This window comes from Folsomia candida, unplaced genomic scaffold, assembly GCF_002217175.1.
Source record: "Folsomia candida strain VU population unplaced genomic scaffold, ASM221717v1 Fcan01_Sc001, whole genome shotgun sequence".
NCBI lineage: Eukaryota > Metazoa > Arthropoda > Collembola > Entomobryomorpha > Isotomidae > Folsomia > Folsomia candida.
Window position 1 is genome coordinate 11,216,837 of NW_019091193.1, and position 19,218 is coordinate 11,236,054.

The 19,218-nt window shown below is 35.3% G+C and overlaps 1 protein-coding gene across 4 annotated transcripts in view; it reads right to left on the minus strand.

Moving 5' to 3' along the window:
• The window catches only part of LOC110852042, a 37,298-nt gene that overhangs the window by 2,504 nt on the left and 15,576 nt on the right, over window positions 1–19,218 (minus strand). For 2 of the 4 annotated variants that reach the window (XM_035846343.1, XM_035846342.1), the window contains exons 5-29: window positions 14,738–14,847; window positions 10,698–10,756; window positions 9,175–9,242; window positions 8,716–8,739; window positions 8,357–8,438; window positions 7,742–7,972; window positions 6,939–7,008; window positions 6,831–6,862; window positions 6,659–6,743; window positions 5,712–5,747; window positions 5,550–5,636; window positions 5,248–5,480; window positions 4,673–5,176; window positions 4,423–4,577; window positions 4,283–4,316; window positions 3,747–4,196; window positions 2,712–2,872; window positions 2,583–2,631; window positions 2,351–2,484; window positions 2,150–2,229; window positions 2,003–2,069; window positions 1,829–1,936; window positions 1,622–1,764; window positions 1,469–1,543; window positions 1,320–1,354 (exon numbers count right to left, since the gene is read on the minus strand). In XM_035846343.1, coding sequence (XP_035702236.1) covers window positions 1,320–1,354; window positions 1,469–1,543; window positions 1,622–1,764; window positions 1,829–1,936; window positions 2,003–2,069; window positions 2,150–2,229; window positions 2,351–2,484; window positions 2,583–2,631; window positions 2,712–2,872; window positions 3,747–4,196; window positions 4,283–4,316; window positions 4,423–4,577; window positions 4,673–5,176; window positions 5,248–5,480; window positions 5,550–5,636; window positions 5,712–5,747; window positions 6,659–6,743; window positions 6,831–6,862; window positions 6,939–7,008; window positions 7,742–7,972; window positions 8,357–8,438; window positions 8,716–8,739; window positions 9,175–9,242; window positions 10,698–10,756; window positions 14,738–14,847 — 3,112 coding nt within the window. Of the gene's footprint in view, window positions 1–827; window positions 940–999; window positions 1,103–1,319; window positions 1,355–1,468; window positions 1,544–1,621; window positions 1,765–1,828; window positions 1,937–2,002; window positions 2,070–2,149; window positions 2,230–2,350; window positions 2,485–2,582; window positions 2,632–2,711; window positions 2,873–3,746; window positions 4,197–4,282; window positions 4,317–4,422; window positions 4,578–4,672; window positions 5,177–5,247; window positions 5,481–5,549; window positions 5,637–5,711; window positions 5,748–6,658; window positions 6,744–6,830; window positions 6,863–6,938; window positions 7,009–7,741; window positions 7,973–8,356; window positions 8,439–8,715; window positions 8,740–9,174; window positions 9,243–10,697; window positions 10,757–14,737; window positions 14,848–19,218 lie in introns of those variants that run through there. The other 2 variants (XR_004833640.1, XM_022100027.2) reach the window with 2 other exon arrangements.

Below are 19,218 nucleotides of genomic sequence, written 5' to 3' on the forward strand. Positions count from 1 at the left end.
TCGTCCTGAAAAGGCCACCGTCGTATAATCCGAAAGAAAGTGTCTTCTTTACTGGCCCTTTTCCTTACAACATAATTATACAGCTGGATACTTTGATTCCGTATTTCCGATCCCCCCTCAACTTCTTTTCCTGCCCTCAATTTCTTAACCCCACAATCAGCCAGTTTTTTTCGTACTTCACTCTCAGTGTAGGGTAAAGCTGAGGCGTAAGGAGTGAACAAGGCCAGCACAGGGGGAGTAGCTCGAATATCTTGAAGTAAAAGAACTTGTTTGGGGGCATGAGTATCACAGAAATTCCCAACCTTCAAGGTAATACAAACGTGTATTATCTCATCATAATTATAATTGCAATCATAGTTATTAACGATCATGATTTCATTTACCTGACACACTACAATACAAGCAGAAAAGCTACATTTCTTCTTACGACCCGACCACCCATTGAATTTCCATTCACTCCCAACTTTTTGCATTTTCACCACTTGTAGCAACCCACCCACCAGTTGCATCGCAAGCTTGTCCTTATTATAAACTACTTCGAGGGGGGTGTACTTTTCCGTGTCGTTGTTGGATTTTTGGACGAGATTAGCCCACTTATCAGTCATCTTCTTCCTCTCGTCCGATTCCCAGAATGACTCCATCGTCCCCGCATATCCACTATTGTCAATCATCGCCTGCAGCACTGCTTTAATGATTGAATCCACTTTCACTTTGGTCGAGGTTGAAGGAGATTCGTCTTCTATTTGTAACACTACAAAAAATACATTATTATTATTATGTCATAAACAACAAACATAAATAACAATTGTTATAAGCAGTACACTCACCGTTCAATTCAACATGTTCTCCTTGAGAATTGCAAGTCATCAAATTAAATGGGGCTTTTGACACGGGCATATCCACCAAAATCCTGATCCGTTTCACAGGGACTGGATTTTCCTATAAAGTAAAACATTTTCTTACTCACTAACAACAACTAACTTAGAGTATCAACCTTACCTCATTACTATCGTCCTCAGACTTATCCATTTTGTCTCTTGTCCAAGTTTTATTGATTAAAAATATACTACTTTTTGCACGGAGAGAAAGACAAACCGGCTGACTGATAAAAGTAAACGAATATTTATTTGGCCGGGGTTGACACCACGGAGTGGGATGATATTATTCATATGCACTGATATATGTGAGGGAAGATGAAATCTATTTCATCTTCCCTGTATGTGATGCAATGTTTAATAACATAGCATATGTTACAGCAAGCTGTCGTAACACATTAAAACAGGTTGGTATACATATATTCATAATTATCTAGTACCTACCAGCAACACCAAGCCACAGAAGAAATTTGTGAAATCTGTTGAAAAATAATTATACGGGTAGTTATTCCTATGAACTTTAGATGAATTGGTAGAATTGGAGACTGAGAGCAAGTATGTAAAACTGTGTAATTTATTATATTTTTATGCACCTGTTGAGAACCCTTCTATGAATCATCCCCAACACTATTATTCGCTCAGCACAATCTGCAAGGAACTCGGATAATCTAGAAAAAAAAGTATTCGTCAAATTACATCATATTTGTTGAATTTTAATTTTCTTTGTCACCACACTTCGTACTTACTTTAATTTTAGATTTGTGGGGCCATCGTGTTTTGCAATTACTCGAAGATGGTCCCACGAAGTTTTACAATCGTTCTCCATTTTCACTAAATTGGCGCAAATTTCATCAAAGTCCACTCGAGAAGCTCTAGTTACAGGGCCGATCTATAAATTATGTATGTTGATTTATAATGACATTCACGTATAGATTGTTAAAGTAAGTGCCTACCTCGGAGTAGAGATCAGATGAGTCGGGATAATTCTCATTAACAGTTTGACAAAGATGATGAAGGAGAGAATGCTTTTGAACAGTGTCTTTCACTTCCGGAACTTTTGACTAAAAGGCAACGATTTCGTCCATTAGTGTACAAAAATATAAATAAACCAATAGTTATGTGCTTACCAGATATTCTATTTGGAAGCCTTTAGCATCACCACCATTTAGAAAGTTGCCAATGCTCAAAAGTGTGCTATGTGACAATAAAACAAAATAGCATTACTAATGACTAATGCATAACTTTAATTTAAGTGTTGCCGAATGATGAACAACCTCAGTATGTATCGGAATGTTTTATTTTTCTCAAGATCGACGATCCCAGTCTTCAGGTCCATCAAGGGTTCGCACACTTCCTAAACACACATTCAAATACAAATTAAGAGACTTTTCTGGAAGTTCACTTAAGATATTTATATAGTCAATTCTGGAAAGTTGAATTGATACATGAATAAATGCATAATAGTGAGCACTAACTCTTTCCAGGTTTTCATAGTCAAGCTTAAATGCCCACAGCTTGAGGCGTGCTGTCAATTCGGAGATCTGGCTCAGGGTCAACAGAAACTGCTCTGCTGATCCCAAACAACCCAAAGGATTAGCAAATTGAGCCTCTGTGGTAGAAGAATATAAACATGTAATAATTTTGAATGCCCTCTTAAGTAGCCAAGTCATTTTTAATCTATAATTAAGACGAGAAGTATCGGTATACCTGTAATTTTTGCACGCTCTTCCTCCGTTGGGAGCATAGTCAAGAGTTTCTGAAGAGAGAAATACATATATGTACACACAAATAAACCAAAAAAAAAATAGTCCAAAAAATTGATCTGTTCAAATTAACCTCAATTCCTTCCCTATTCACAATTGTAGAGTCCATCTTCATAATTGCTGCCTTGATAGTCCTTGGAGGTGGTAACTTTGTCATCCCAATATTAATCGCATTGCTTCGCTTCGGATCCAGCACAACTATTTCTTTCGTCTTATTCACATCAGACTGTTTCTAAAATATCAGAATTGACGATATTTCAAATACTTTATACGAAATAAAACTAGAAATTTAGGGACAGAATTGGAAGAGAAATGATGTCTTAATAAATGGCTAGGAGAATTTGAAGCTAGGAATTTATAGCTTGTAAAAGATATGTAGAAGGGATAACTTAATGTTCAAATAGAGTATGACTGTTAAGGAATGAAGCTATATATGTATGGTGGAATTAGTAATATAAATTATAATTATCGGGTTAATTGCTTTAATTCAAAATTTTCATAAACATTCCTATCGTCGTCTCAACTCAACTTTCTCATATACTTACCTCCTGAATTATCAATGTCCATGAAAAGATGAAAAGTCCCCCACAAGGAAATAGAAAGCAGCAAATAAACAAGAAAATTCAATTAAGTTGCATTATTTCTGAGTCTGTTTAAGATATTAAACTGAACGGCAGTGGGGAAATAAAATAATGTGTAATTTTAATCTGTGCATTTTGATTGATTGTTGAATTTGTAGTGTGTTAACTATTTTCTCTAATTGATTACAGAAAATAAATAAAATAACAATAAATTGGGGTTTAAAATTAAGCTAAATAAATGGGAGGCATTATTAAGCTAAATAAATATATATTTTTGGATTTTTGGGATAGTCGTGCAAATAATATTCTCTAATAAAGTGCAGATAATCAAGACCCCAATGATATGTACACTAAACCCAGCAGTCAAGCGTAACTACTTTCGTACTTCCATTCAATGTACCAATATCAAAATACCAACAACTATTTCTCCACTTTTTAAAAGCAAATATGTATCTAGTTTGTTAGGTATTCCAAAATTGGACACGGAACAACCCAGTGATTGGCAATAATGATATTCACAGAACGAACCTTGCTAATTATGTCTTTTGCCCTGGATTCAAATAAGTTTTCTAGTTTTTGCGTATCAATCGGTGGAATTTCAATCTCATTCCAAATGCAGCCAACTTTCTCCAACTTGCTCGCAGTGATTGGGTCGTCTCGAACCTCTTTCCAGAATAATTTGACCGTTTTCTTCGTCTTCTTTGGAGTCGAGGTCTTAGAATCTGCGGTATTGTTGGATCCTAAATTTTTCAAGTTGACACCAAAGAGGGGTGGCCCGAAACCATTTATAGGAGGTGGAGGAGCTGCACCGTATCTTCCAGAACCAGAGCTTGGTGGTGGTGGGGGTGGTCCATGCCCATTCATCATCATCATGGGCACTGGGGGAGGACATCCGAATCCATTCATATTATTATGAGACGGATCAGGAGCCAGAATATCCTCGTCATCCGAACATTGCAGATCAGTAAAATCAAGATCTGTAAAATTTGAAGCAGATGTCTCACTTAGGATTAGTTAGCCGAAAATCATCCCATAAGTCTGTAAAAGGATCTCGTGTACATACCACAAATTTCCAGAGGTCGTTGCAAATTGTTGATCTATGAAAATGAAATTAGTTTTTACGTAAAAAGTTGTGCAATAATCGTTATATCCATTTCTTGCAAATATACGCATAAATAAACAAATTAATATAGTGTCAAATACCAGAAACTCCCAATGTCTCTGGGCCTCTAGTTCATTATCAGACTTTTTAACTTCCAGCGAAACCCCTTTGTTACTGTTGCTGTCATTTGGTTGTTGTTTCATATCAAGTCTAGATTTAGACTTGGCTAAACCTTCCTTTGCTTTTGAAATAACACCTAAAATCAGAATACAACCGGGCCAATACTTACATATATTCATACAAATAAGGCATCAATCAATCTTTAAAAATTTAAAGTACAGACATGCATACCTGACAACTCTCCATTGATAATAAACGACTTGTTCTCCTCTGGACTAGCAAGTAAATTTTGACTGGCTAACTTTTGGGTTAGATCCTTCACCGTGTTTTCTCTTTTCACTTCCAGGTCATCTCTATTTTCACCCTCCTTGGAACCAGCATTTACAATACTTGCACCACTATTTGCCATTCCATTTGACTTTGTGTAAATGGGTAGCATCCATGGTCGAGCAGCAGAAGAGGTTCCATTAGCATTTCCTCCACCACCTCCACCACTGTTCCTCAGATTATTTTGAAACTCCAAGGAATTCAAATCTTTCCTACTTCCACTAGAACGTCGTAGCGATATAAAGTCTAGAGATTCTTCAGAGTGAGTTGTTGGCGAATCTGATGACGGATCCAAAAAATCTCCCCCGTTTACTCCACCACCGTTGACTAATTGCTCCAAGATTAGATTTTTCTGATGTTCTGCACGTTCTCTTCGTCTTCTTAAGCCGGGCGTTAACTCCATGTTTGCTATTTAGTAAAACGTATACGTTAACAATGACCTAATATCACAAAAAAACGTTCGCCAAATTGCAACATACATTTTTCTTTCATATGGCCATTAGGAATCCCGTTAATCGAGCTGGATGAGGAGAGAGAGCTGTATGGGGACACGTCCGCGGAGGACAGCCGTCTTGGAAAGGCAGGAACCGCGGAGGTGCCGTTGGGGGTGGTGGGCGGAGTGCTCGTAGAATGACGACGAGACTTTCTCCTGTCCTTTGTGACCCCTCCTGTCTCCGTCTCAGAGTACCCCTTCCGACTTAGAAGCTTGCTCCTGTATCCCAAAAGAGGAATTATTTTCTAAAAATTTCTAAAAAATTATATGTTTGTGATTGATATGTACCTCATGCTCTCGTCCAGTTGCATCATAATGTTGTCCTCCTCACCGTCCTCATGCTTTAAAACTAGTTCGTAAATCTGAAACTGCTTACTGCAAGCATTTAATTCATTAAAAGTTAGTATTCCAAATTTATATTTAACTCTTATATGTAAATGAGTGATTTACAGTAAATCCAAGTCTGCGCATTGTTTCCCCATGTAACTGCACACACCAAAAACAAAAACACAAGTAGTAATTGGTCTACTAGAGAACTTGTTGTTATATAATAATGGGTTGACTTTGAATTAATTCAACATTATCTTCAATTACACTAATGTGTTTCACTGCACATGGATATGGAAGTTGACTTGAATGATATGTACACTGAGTGGGTTTAGGTGATATATCCTGAAAACTATTGCATGTCTCTTATGCTTTTTAACAATCGAGGCCTTAAATACATGTAATGTGTTCATTATTTAAAAATCTCTAGTTACGCACCCTCCATATTTAGGAGAAGGAAATTATGCAGGAGTATAGTAATTTTACGCGAGACGCTTGTTATCCCCAATTTCGTTCGTTGTTTTTATTAAATGATTAAACTGTGCACAGGATGCAATGATTAAAACATGCAAAGTGCAGCTCTCACTTTCTTCGTTCCTTATTCACGAACAAATAAGAACGATACGTATGTATGTAAATTAGTGTATATTATTAGCAAGCATTTTTTATGCTCAAACGTCATAGAGCTTTAATCTATGTACCTAAAAATATCATCATCTGAAAACTGAACCTTTATTTACACATTTATGAAGGGTCACGTACTGGTGGTGGTGTCCTTCATTGTATGTAGTAGGCAAATAAATATGTCGATGATCGTCATTTCTTGATGAAGCATACTCGATCGTATTCCCCTGTTTGCGTCATTTTGCCAATAAACGTTCAATAGACTTAAACGTCTAAAATCTGTCATTCCTATTTTTTTAAATTTTGCATCATATTCTTGTTAACTATTGGATACTACTTAGTCAATTGTTAAGATCTATTATCAACTTCCACCATTTCATGCAAAACTTTAATGGTTGCAAACTAAAGTTTATGTGCATTACTTGACCTTTTGTTTAGTAACTGACCTTTGAATAATGGTAGCCATTCCTTGTTCCTCCAAAGCATCCACTTGATCATAGTACGTGTCGATATCGGGAATTGCATTGAGAACTATTAAGAGTCAATCAGGGATTTTAGTCATCTCGATAGTTTTATACATGAGCGTAGAATAGTGATATGTACTATTAAAGCACTTGCCTTTATTGACTAGAGTCATTGCATAAGTTCCCCTGCATATGAAATTAGTAGTTTAATTCAAGTGTAATTTTAGCCTTAATAATGTTATTTTCAAAGTGTTAAACTAACAATTCCGAGTCACCGGAATTAGAATCCTGTTCCCTCAAGAGATTCATCACATTGGACCATGCCTCCAATCCTGTCAAGAACAATTATATTATTTACTTACAAACATTCATTTAAATAACTATTTTACACATACATTCCTATATTAATCATCTACTTATTTCAATAAATATACGCCCACGCGACTGAGGAGACAAAGAAGCACGACGATATCACATTATATAAATACTTATGTAAATGTATGTACGCATGTAGGTACATACATTCCATATGGATTACGTTTTTCCAAAATCAATTGAACAAGATCAAACACTTTGGTAGCCCATCATCCTTGAATAAATGAAAGGTTATTCATTTCCACGATAAAAACTTGCAAGCTCATTTTCTTTAGAGTGCAATTTGTGTGGAGTTAAGCAGGCAGAAAAGCTTTTCAGAAAATGTGGATCGTACATTACACGCATTAACATGCACAAGAAACATTTTAAAACTCATTGGGAATCCCAACCAAACTGAACAGACATCTTATTCTAGCTCTGAAGACTATTATGCAACTATGTGAGACTACTGAGACTTTGAAATTCTTCAGCGTTCACCATTGTCAAATTTCACAATTCTTTTATTAGCAGCTCGGTCTGGAGCCAGTTATTGAGTAATCTCACGGGTGGATGAATTGCACCGTGATGATGATGCAAAGAATAATTCAGTATGGAAAATAAAAGTCTTACTCGATCCATACCATTTCCGAATCTTGCATTACAGATATTTCCAATCTATTTTTTTGCTGATGAATCGGATTGATTACGTACCTTTGGAGTGATCCACTGTGGAGACAGCTTGTATCAAGAGAAGACAGGTCGCCTCTTTGTCGTAGTCGGCAAGGTCGACTCGATAGTCGACAAAGACAAGGAGGAGCTTCAAGGCAGTCTTTTGAACGAGGGGAAATTTGCTGGCCACCAAGTTGTACAACCACTGGATTGTTTCGTTGTGTCTCATTACACCGTACATTCCGTCCACATAGAGCATTACTTGACCAATCGCTGAAAAGGAGTAGAATTATTATTTGCAAAAAGTATAAAATTTTAATGTACTCAGACAATTATGCACTAGATAATTATTTAATTGCAAATGAATAAGAGTGAAGAAGGGGAACGTATGTACATATGTATATGCACAAGTAAATATATTTAGTACCATGTGCATGCATACATAATAATACCCCAGCAGTACAATTCCCTCAAATTGCACGGTTTGGAACTTTTTGCAAGTGCAATGTATGCCCTTCACGAAATCATCACGAAATCATTACCATCCAAACCCCAACAAGAGTCATAAAGTTTTTTGAAATTAAGCCATAAAGTTAAAAATGCTTTCAACTTAAATTTAAGTAGTTATGTATGTACGTCCGTTTTCACTTTTCTAACCTCTGAGGATGTAGTTCTGGTAGTTTTGGTCAGCATCAGATCCAACTTTGATTAAGCAGTTGAGTCCACCATTCTCCACGAACTGGGTAAATAAAAACGAATAATTAGTAATTATAACTGCGAATTACAACTTAATGGATAGGCCTTTAAGTAAGTAAAGATTGAGGTTCGAATTTCTTATGCAGAATATTAAATCATTTAGCTACAGAAAGTTCAACTTTCACTGATACTTCTTACCAGGTTGGAGAACAAAAATAATTGGTTTCACCAATATTTTCACCATTTACTCATCGGACATATATAAACCACCTCAATCTTTATAAGCATACATAATTTGAGAAATCATCAATTCAACTTACCTCGTGCACTAAATCTTTGTCCTCCTGCGTAGATAAACATTAATGTGTAACTTGTACATAACTTTACTGCGTTTTTACTACAATTTGGGGACTTTAAATTGAAACCTATTTATTATGTGTAAGGATACTGAGCTTTTGTACAGGCAACTCAGGACAAGAAACAAAAACTAAACAACAATGGGACTTCCCAATATCAAATAAGTACAATGGGGGAATATACATAATATACTTTTAAACTAAGAATTTCGACTCACTGTAAATATCTACATGCTCGAATAAGTTAGAATTAGTTATTGTTCTCGTTTACCATTTGAAGCAATAAAGAGCATCCCGTAATATGTCGTGATAGTAAAAATTACAAAAACTGAAAGTTTGCTTTAATATTTTAGGGGTTTAATGAACATTGGGATGCATTATTATTTTGTTCAACTGTTAAATATGTACACATTTATGTCTAACCTGGAATATTTGCTTCAAGGAGAATAATGCCCTTCGTAACTCCCGTCCATTCTCGGTCAATAGTTTCTCTAAAAGGTGAACCAGAACAATTCATCACATACTTGTTAAACCAAACCCATTCTCACTCAATAGTGCAGTGTAGAAAGTTCAAGTCGGTAAAAGTGGCTCAACACAAGCCATTAATTTCAATCAGATCAGAGCAAAAATTACAACGCCAAGTTCGTGATTCAAGTGTTAATGTACAACAATGTGAGGGAGAGATTCTTTGAATTCGTCGGTTTAAGTCATTTGAGTGCTCCTTTTCGTTTAGCACTTCGTGATCAAATTCTAGTCAGATGTATCAACGCCTTGTGTGCAAAGTTGTACCAGTACAGTACCAGATTTGAGCTTGATAAATGATAAGAAATGCTGTTACACGATACAAATATAATTAATTGTTCTTGTAAAAAATAGCGTTCCCACTTATTTGCATGAAGCATGTCTATTAGCTGCGCATAATATGATATTAGTCCTGCTTGAGTTTCATCCTTTTTATAATGTATGTATGTATGTATGTATGTAGTGATACAATAAAAACTTAGTGGTTTTATTGGCTAAGGATAAGCACAGTAGAATCATTAGCAGATATTAAGTTACTAACCAAAAAATGCTCTAGATTCAAATGGACTCAAAGACTTTCAAATGTATGAAACTAAATGATCTAAATCTAAATAGAATTGAATATTTCTGACTTTTAATCTATAATATTCCCAACAAAATAATTAAATTACAACATTCGACAACCTCGCTTCCCTGTTAAAGTGTGAAAAGTGGTTCTGTAGAAACTTTAATTACCTGAATGACACTCATTCATCATAATTTGTTTCTGTGAGTCTCCCTCACCCAGAAAATTCGTTTTCCTAAACTCTTGACCTTTCCCCTTCATTTTTGTTTGTGATTGTGAAATGATCATCAATCACCTTGTTTCTTCAGAGATCACTTACATACAAATTATATTACAACAAACTATTGAAAGTGCATGTGCTAATGAAATGGAACAACAGCGTCTGCATTTGTTTAGAACTAAATTGTGTTTGCTTGACAAATTAAAGTTTTCTACTCAATTCTTCCAAGAGTCATGTTCAATCCCACTTGCACGAGTGTTCAAGTTCACAAAAAAATAAACACTAACAGGGCGACCAAGTCTCTCTGACTGATAACGTGCTTGGTTTATTGAGAGAGGTTTCATCGATTTCAGTCGTACAAATATATTATCTTCTCAATCAGTAAATTGCACATAAGTATTTTCTCCTTGTGCCTGCTGGACGTATTGACTCATGTTTGTTTTCATTGCTAATAACAAAATTTCAGTCGTGCTTCTGCATAAACGATGAGATGACTAACCTCGATTTGAGACTTAAAAATCGTAATCGTGCATATGTGTATAACAATTTTGGCCCATATTCTATATGCACAGACTTTATGTACACAAACTTTTGCAAGTCGTTGAATGTGAGGATTTTCCTAAAAAGATGGCAACTTACCAATAATTGCATGAACCCGGACAGGAAGACAGGCCCGTAGGACAATCGAGTTCTTGCGGCTAAAAAAATAGGAAACAGAGCACATTGAAGTTAAGATAAATTTAGATTGTCATCAACTGGAGATCGTTTTCTCTGTTAAAAGAAGAAGAAAAGAGTATCAATGTATTTATTAAAGGTTGGCGTACTGCGTTCTTGTAGCAAAAACAAACTGGAAAAGTAGTTTCAAGGCAAGAGCGCATGCGAAATGAGACATTGCGTACTGTGTAATATATAAATATGTAAGCAGTATATGCAATTTAACTTCCATGTGTGCGCTTCTTGGATCCTTTGATAAATTAATTAATTAACAATAACGTTCCACTAACTTAATACAGCAGTTTAATGAGAAAAACATGTCGGCTTTGCATTCTTGAAATATGTAGCTTTAGCCAGGAGAATTACAATGATATACACATAAATCTTTGTTTGTTTCTGTGTACTTGCAAGCTCAATTGGAATTGCAAAGATTCCATGCTGCTATTTCTATTATACAAAGTCTTCTCAGAGTAGTGGAAAATCCTAGACGGTTATTTTTGGACAACGTGTAAATATTTATTTTTGGCATGTATAAATTGATTGAACCATTTGCAATGTCTGTGTAACAAATCTAATAAATCGCATATTGGCAATATCAAGTTGTGATAAATGAACTGTGGAAAACCAGTACATTACGTGGCTACGTAGTTGCAATATCCGTTAAGCAGGTTCAAGACTGCCAAAAGTCAAGAAATGTAAGGATAAGATAACATTTGAAAACTTCCTGATAACGAAAACAAATGCGTATGATCTGCAATAGTGTAAATACGTACACGTATTTTTCATTACTTGAAATTTGTGATGGAAGTCTGTAAGATTTACAAAGTGCATGGTTTTGCATGCTGCGCAAATTCATTTAATGAATTTATACATTTAAGGAGGTAAAACAATTTACATTTACCCATCTTCGTTCACAGTCTCTCAGTAAGAAATCAGCCTTGACTAAGAAATAATTATTTAATTTGCCGAGTACGACTATGGAGAATATACTTAAATATGTATGTACAGTACATGGTCATATAAATGAATTACACGTGTCCCAAGATCTATACAAAATATTTTATGTACGAAATGCAATTCTAAACTGATTATAAATTATAAATATTTTTAACATGAATGAAAATATGAAGCTAAACTTTTTTTTCATAAAAACGGAAGTTAGAATTTTAATATGCAATTAATTTAATGCACCTTAATTTGGAACGCTGGCTGCGGTTGAATATTTAGCAGTGTGCAATAAGTGAGTAATGGCAGTCTTTTTAGATTTTATTACTGGATCACACGAGATATTGCTATTTAGATTGAACTGAATAACTGCAAAGATGTGCGGTTACAAAACAACACACTAAATAGCTATGCAAATCTAAAGTCAATTTGAGGTAAATTTATGTGGCTAATTAAACCTTAACTTTGAGTGCAAAGCTTTTTTAATGTGCGTTTTATTTCCCTGCACTATGCAATTACCTTTTTCCAAAAGGATATTTGCATATGTAAGAAATGCATAATTGTGTCGTACATTGCAACCGATTTACAAAACTTGTTGCAGTTTTTACAAATCAAAATATATGCAGCGATAGCTATAAACAATGGGCTTAATGCTGGGTTGATTTCTCTAATAAATCATGTTACTGAGCTTCTGTGAAGGAATACCTACATATTTAACATCAAGTTTTAGGATGTTGAAAACATAGAATCGCATCCATTAGGATTTTACATCAAACTCGTATAATGTTTGTCTTACATTTCAAGTCATGATAAAACAGCATCTAAACTTGTATTTGGTAATCCGTATTTAATGCCAATTTAACCTTCTCACATTCGCAGTTCCAACATTGTGTTACGACCACACATCACTCTGTTTGGAAATTAAGGATCCATCCATGTAGGTTGGAGTTGTATATGGAGAAAGCTTCATGCAAAGCAAAGAACGAGTGTTGTGTGAAGTGAGTGGACATCTATGGTCATAAATCTTTTTAGATTAAATATGTTTCCTTTTTAATTTGAACCATAATCCGACGTCTAAAAAAATAAATCATCGCCAATTTATGCAATAACGATGGTGGTGGCAATCTGCATACGCATAAACTGAATGCGTATGTTTGTCAGAAAATTAAAAATGTGAACAAGACTTCTATGCGTGTAAATATCAGTATACATACATATGCAATATTCTGGTAAAGTTAACATGTATGCTTGCCAGTACACGTGCTATTTATAACATATTTTTCTGCAGAAACACTGCAAATGTTCTGCAAAGTTAACTAACTTTAAAGAAAACAACAGTACAATATCTCATTTTGAGCTAAATTGCAATATTACATCCAAGAAGTTTACCCTACGTCAACATTTATCCTAGCCAAAACCTGTCAATACCTCACATGCGGAAAATAAATATATGTGTAGACGATCGTAAAACCCGGAACTACTTATAGCAGTTTTTTAGCATTAGGTATTTATTGGAAAGTAGGATTCTGTGAGTTATAGCATGTATTGAAAGTCTGCGATAATTATTTCTGCAACTGAAGTAAGTGTGCATTTTTACAATCCAACACATAAATACGTATGTGCTCCTTTGAACCCTTCTGCTTGAGTTTGACTAGACCTTTACAAAAGATCCCTGCTCATCAAGATTATGGGGTGCAAATATTCAATCTGGTTCTAAAATTTAACTGGAACTATACTTTCGTATTTGGATACATGAACTGAATTCACGTGTAAGTATTGCATGGGCCACTCAAAATTCGAAACTTCTCATATTTTACGGATTTGTTTTTCCCTGAACAAGAAGTGTGAACATTAAGGAAAACCGGCGAATATGCCAGCGTACACATGTGTAGTGGGATGGGATAACTTGCAGCCTCTGTGCATTCTAATTAACACCTTATCAGAGTCGTCAAAATGTGTTCATCTCGTTAAAATTGTAAATTTCTCCCAAGTGCATTTATCATAAACACTCTCGAAAGAATGCATCAGCAGAACACTAACTAAATTATCAAAATCTTTAAAATGTTTTCGGAGGAGTGAATAATGAAGTTTACTAATTGCCCCTTTCACGTAGCATCTCGCTAACCGACGATCAGGAAACCGGTTCTGATGGCAAATGGTCAATTTGCTGACCATTAATGTAAATTAGTAGCGGTTTGCAAGTGCCTGCGCTGCAGTCAATATTTATGAATACGAGCACGATTTGTATGCCACATTATAAGCCGACAGGAAATAGAAAAAGAAAAAAAATTCCAAGCGTTTGCCTCTCTTCTCTAGGAAAAGCCATTCTTTGAGATTACTGGTGCAACTTCATATTTCATTTCATAAATTTAAACTTGCTGTTGAGGGGCAATATTGCATAAAATATTTGAAACACATAATCCAAGTACATACATACATATCTAGTTCCACACGGTTTGTGTCACATTCCTGCTCACCGTTGAGTGAAATACTTGATTCCATTACGGAATTCAATGTCATCTCGTCAACCGTGAGATCACGAAGATAGATGACATTACGTAATAGTATGATGATGACATTCAAAACGTGAATTCAGATCAGATCAACCATTTAAAACTCATCAACCAGAAAATACGTTTTAATCCGCAGGTTAAATTTACTTAAACACCATAAACATCACATTCATTCAACATATCAGGCTCAGCAGATGCTTGACAACAGAAACAGAACGACGATGAAGTGGAGTTCGTGCGCCTGCAAAGCGTCTACGAACTGTGTATGCACTAATGTTATTGCCAACTTCCGTGAACCAAGATGACCAATTTTTAGCAAACACTGATATGTACAGTGTATAACTGAGGAAATATCTTTTCGGGCTTTTAATTTTTTAACGCTTGAAGCAAGTTATTTTCCTAGTCAGCGGAAATTAAATCCGAATATTAACACTTGAACTATAAATTAAGATGAGCATAGTTCAATCATGAAACACTGTAGTCGGAAGAAATATGGAAACTGCTTACTTGTCAAGAAACCCTTCAAAGTCTTCCTGTTGTTCGCTTATGGTGGATTCCAGATCCAAATATTGTCCAAACTCCCCATCTTTATAGAGCTGAAGTGTAGTATCGTCCAACTAGAAATAAAAGAGTAAAACTACATGTCAAGTTGCACAATTAAATTATTTTAGATGCTGGAATATTTTTGACCAGTGAGAAAGTAGTTAACACCTCATTTCCACGACCAATCGTGAAATCTGAGATGCAAATGTGCATGCATATTTATGCTTTATTATACTATTTAGTTGCATTTGCATAGCTGTAATCATACTTTATAAGATGACGACGTAGCGTATGAATCGTTATTATTCGTTAGTATGAAACGGCAGTTTGCGAGGTGATCAGATCAGGCTACTTATTGTGGTTGTGATGAGTTTGAACATGAAAAGTCACAAGTCAAAGACACCGTCGACCGAGGATTGCCCATCCATGCCCATCCAAAAACCTTCAAAATTTAAAGTCTCATGATGAACTGTCGTGTGTATTCAGTGTCGCTTCATTTCTTCCTAAAAGAGTGCACACCTGTCTCTTGCTCTTTTGTATCTCATTCATTCCATTTCATCAACTACGTGCTACTACATCTGCACAAGTATAATTCCAAATTCAAAGTTGAAAACACGATTCCGCCGAAGAAAACCACACCGCGACGTTGAAGGAATGATTTCAAAACTCTGACATTTCTCACAAATTGATTTCTGATTTTGCTCAACTATTATAGAGTCGAGACGTGCAGAGTCAAAGTTGGGCAAACTTGAGTGAACACTAAACAACCAACTTCAGATTGATTGGTGACGCTAAATTGTTTGCGGTTTACAACAATAATGCAGGTTGATGATTCCAACTTTCAGCAGATTCATTCTTTGAGGAATATTTTGCAAAAGACGCTGTGCAAAAACTTAACATGGACCTGGATAAAAAAAATATGCGCATCTTATATAAATAAATGCATACCTGGCGTGGTAAAATAAAAGGACTTCGTGCAAATCTATGAATAGGTAACAAACAGGGTGGTCATGCCATAATACGTATACTTATGCATGCATGCATCTGCGAATTACAGTGGTCAAACCCAGACAAAAGTTTTTTTGTTCTATCGAATAATAAAAAGTTTATGGTTCAACATAAAAATAAGGGTATGACAAACAACCACCTTAGTATCTTGTCTGACGGTAATTTGAACCGAACCTTGCCATATCAGTTACATTATATGCCAAGATGTAATGAAAATGCATAATTATATTACCACGAGAATGAGACAAACTGACAATTTGTTCTCAAAATCAAGAACAAGACGCACTATGAGAATATGTAGGTATATATTTATGTATGTATGCATATACACCCAGCATAGTTCATTGAAGTTATTCATAGCTATTAATAGTTATGCATTTCTTAGCCGCCCATTTAGTTGTCCACACGAATACACGAATAATACACAATGCCTTCATAATCACAACCTTGTACTTCACAAGATTTCAATTACTGATCATATCTTGGGGTGCCAACTTAATCAAGCAAACTGACCATTATTTCGATCTGCATTCTTGATGTTGCCGTTCCTAATTGAAGTGTTGATGCAGGTGAAAATCTCAAAGATATTTAGAACTGCAATATTCATTCAAGGGCACGTGGACTAAAGAAAGAAACACTGTTTAGCATTTATGTATATCTCCCACGGCGATGCACACGGAACAATTGTGTATGGCGATCCATTTTTTGTACAATACTTATGAAAAGTGTAAGATGCAGTTTAGCCATGAGCTCTGCATAACTGAAATTAACGTGCTGATTTTATTAGGAAAGATAATCATTTAAGAATTTGTTACTATTTCTTACCTGGAAGTTGAATTTGATTGAATTGAGATTGAATTCTAATATTGAAAAATTTCGGGGTTCGGCTAATTTTCTTAATTAAATCTACATTCTGTATACCGGTTGTCCTCGCTTGAGATATGTTCATACATCATATTAAACATGTATGCCTACTCTTGATCACTAAAATCTAAAATGAATTGAGGAAGAAGACATTACAATAAGAAAAACATGTCAATAAGTCAAACGTTGACATTAATTAAAAAAGCGTCGGAAGCGCCCATTGTCACCATTGTTCTAGTTGTTTGACTAATGTCATCACTTGCATAAGGATGATGTCAACTTTAAATATAATTGAACTCAACTGTAAACGGAGGGAGTATACAAATGTACATATTGTACATAGTTACATTCAATAAAATTAGTTCAAAGTCCTTTAGCCCTGTAAATGCTATTGTAATCTGTCCGTAAGCAAAGGAGTTCAATAAGCAGCGTTTTACGATTTCTCGTTAATTTGTATTTACAAAACTTTAAGGTACATATGACATGCACATAAGTACAAGTATGTACATGTTATATCGACCGATGCACAGAATCGAGTTCTCGAATTGTAGATGCGTCTTACTTCTACATACTCAATGCACCCTTATGTATTTCAGAAAAACCAGCAAATTTAATATTATATAATTATTTATACCGACAGTCCCTTTGTAGGATCTTGTTCATTTGAATTTCGAACCATGCATAGGATTATGCACTTCGAACAAGAAATTACAAATTAACAAGAATGCAGAGATGTATAATGTAGCTTTTATTTAGTAGTTGATTGTCCTCCAAAGATGGTAAACATTTGTTTTAATTATTGTAAACGGTGGATTGTAATTGAGCATGGAAGCGTGCGTTCTTTCATTGAAACAAACATCGTCGGAGATGAAAAACTGGCGTATTAGCTTTACCTCAGAGGCATGTTCTTTTCCCATCACAGCAAGAAACTGGATGTAAAACTTGACGGTTGTCGTGCTTGTTGTTGCATAGGTTTCGCACTCAATTAATAGTTTTTGTTGTCGCAAGTTGCAATGTCTCAAATGTTAACTTTGTCTCCTCTCCACCTACCTTCCATCCAACCACCTTTACACTGTTTATTACAACGTGATGCTGCTTCTGTTGTTGCATCCCATGCATTGTTTACCAAATGTGAATAGATCATCATTTCTTTCTTTCTGGGTTTATTTAAAAAAGACTTGTGAATAATTCAAGCGCAGTCATCTCTCATGATGTAACAGGTGGTCAAATTGGCCCCACAATTGCAAAAAAAAACAATACGGGTCCCCAATTGCCGTTTGAAAATTTAGCCCGTTCCCACAACTCAAAACTCGGTTAGGATTGTTTGACAAAATGTTTTGTTGAAAATTTGACATTTCTAACATGATTTATTTTCTTCAAACACGATTTTGTTGGAAGATTTCATCCGTGGTGGTGTTGTGGATATTAGGACGTAATACTAATCTAAGGAAACTTAATACTGTGTACGGATGTAAAAAAATTCTTGTATAGAAAATAAAAACAATACTGGAGTGCATTACATAAGTATTATGCAACATTAAAAAGGAACAGGTAAATAAAATATTAATAGATGATGGTAGATAGATTCGTGCCACAGTTTTCGTCACTGGGCAGTTAAATTCAACTATTATCAAAACAAGTATTTTTATAAGCGTGAATGTATCAGATGGGTAAAAGTTACTTGTCTTTCATGTTAACAGTCGGCGAAGAAAGAGTGTTGGAGTAGAAATCAAGATAAGCAAACAAAAGAAACAAAAGTTGTCAACGTCGAGAGATGATGCATTTTGTAAGAGAGGACTCCCAATTAAATGGACTCATCCTCAAAATACGTGATAAAACATATTACACGATTTGCTCCGAGCTACTTGATTGCTTAAGAGACACAGTTGTGCCGATCGGGCTATGCTTCTTGTCAGGAGGGCATCAAGAACAAGACCAGTTCTTTCTAATGGGAACATGAAACTAACGCTTATCAGATATGTTTCTTATTTAATCTAACATCTAATTTGTAATGAATCTGTGCCGAGAGATTGCTGCATCTTGAACTGGACTACGACGACGACGACGTGGTGAAATATCTCACTTGTCAAGATCCGTAAACCGGACGAGGCTAAGAAGACATTGCTCAGACAGAATCTGTAATAAGGAATGCGCCAAGCTGGTCTTACTAATCTAATAAAATAATAAATGCATTTTCCAACCACGACAAGATTTTCTTCCAAGATAGAAATGCGAAGCAATTGATCATCGTGCAATCCAAATCCCAGCCGCAAATAGCACAATATCAAACTTGACTGGAATTTTAGTTTGATTGAGCGATGCTTGTTCTTATTGCAGAGCCAAATAATTTGGTGAGCTCTCAAAAGTTAAAAAGTGCGATACTTTTCAATTTACTAGCCACAACACTCAAAATGAAATGTGAACGTCATAAATGCCTTATAATTAAAAAGTTCTATAAAAAAGTTGATTCACCAGCAAATTATTTCTGACATTATTATGTTCATATTGTTTGATTGTTAATTATTTTGGCAATTAAAAATCTTGTTTAATGACACCTTTACTCAATTTATGGA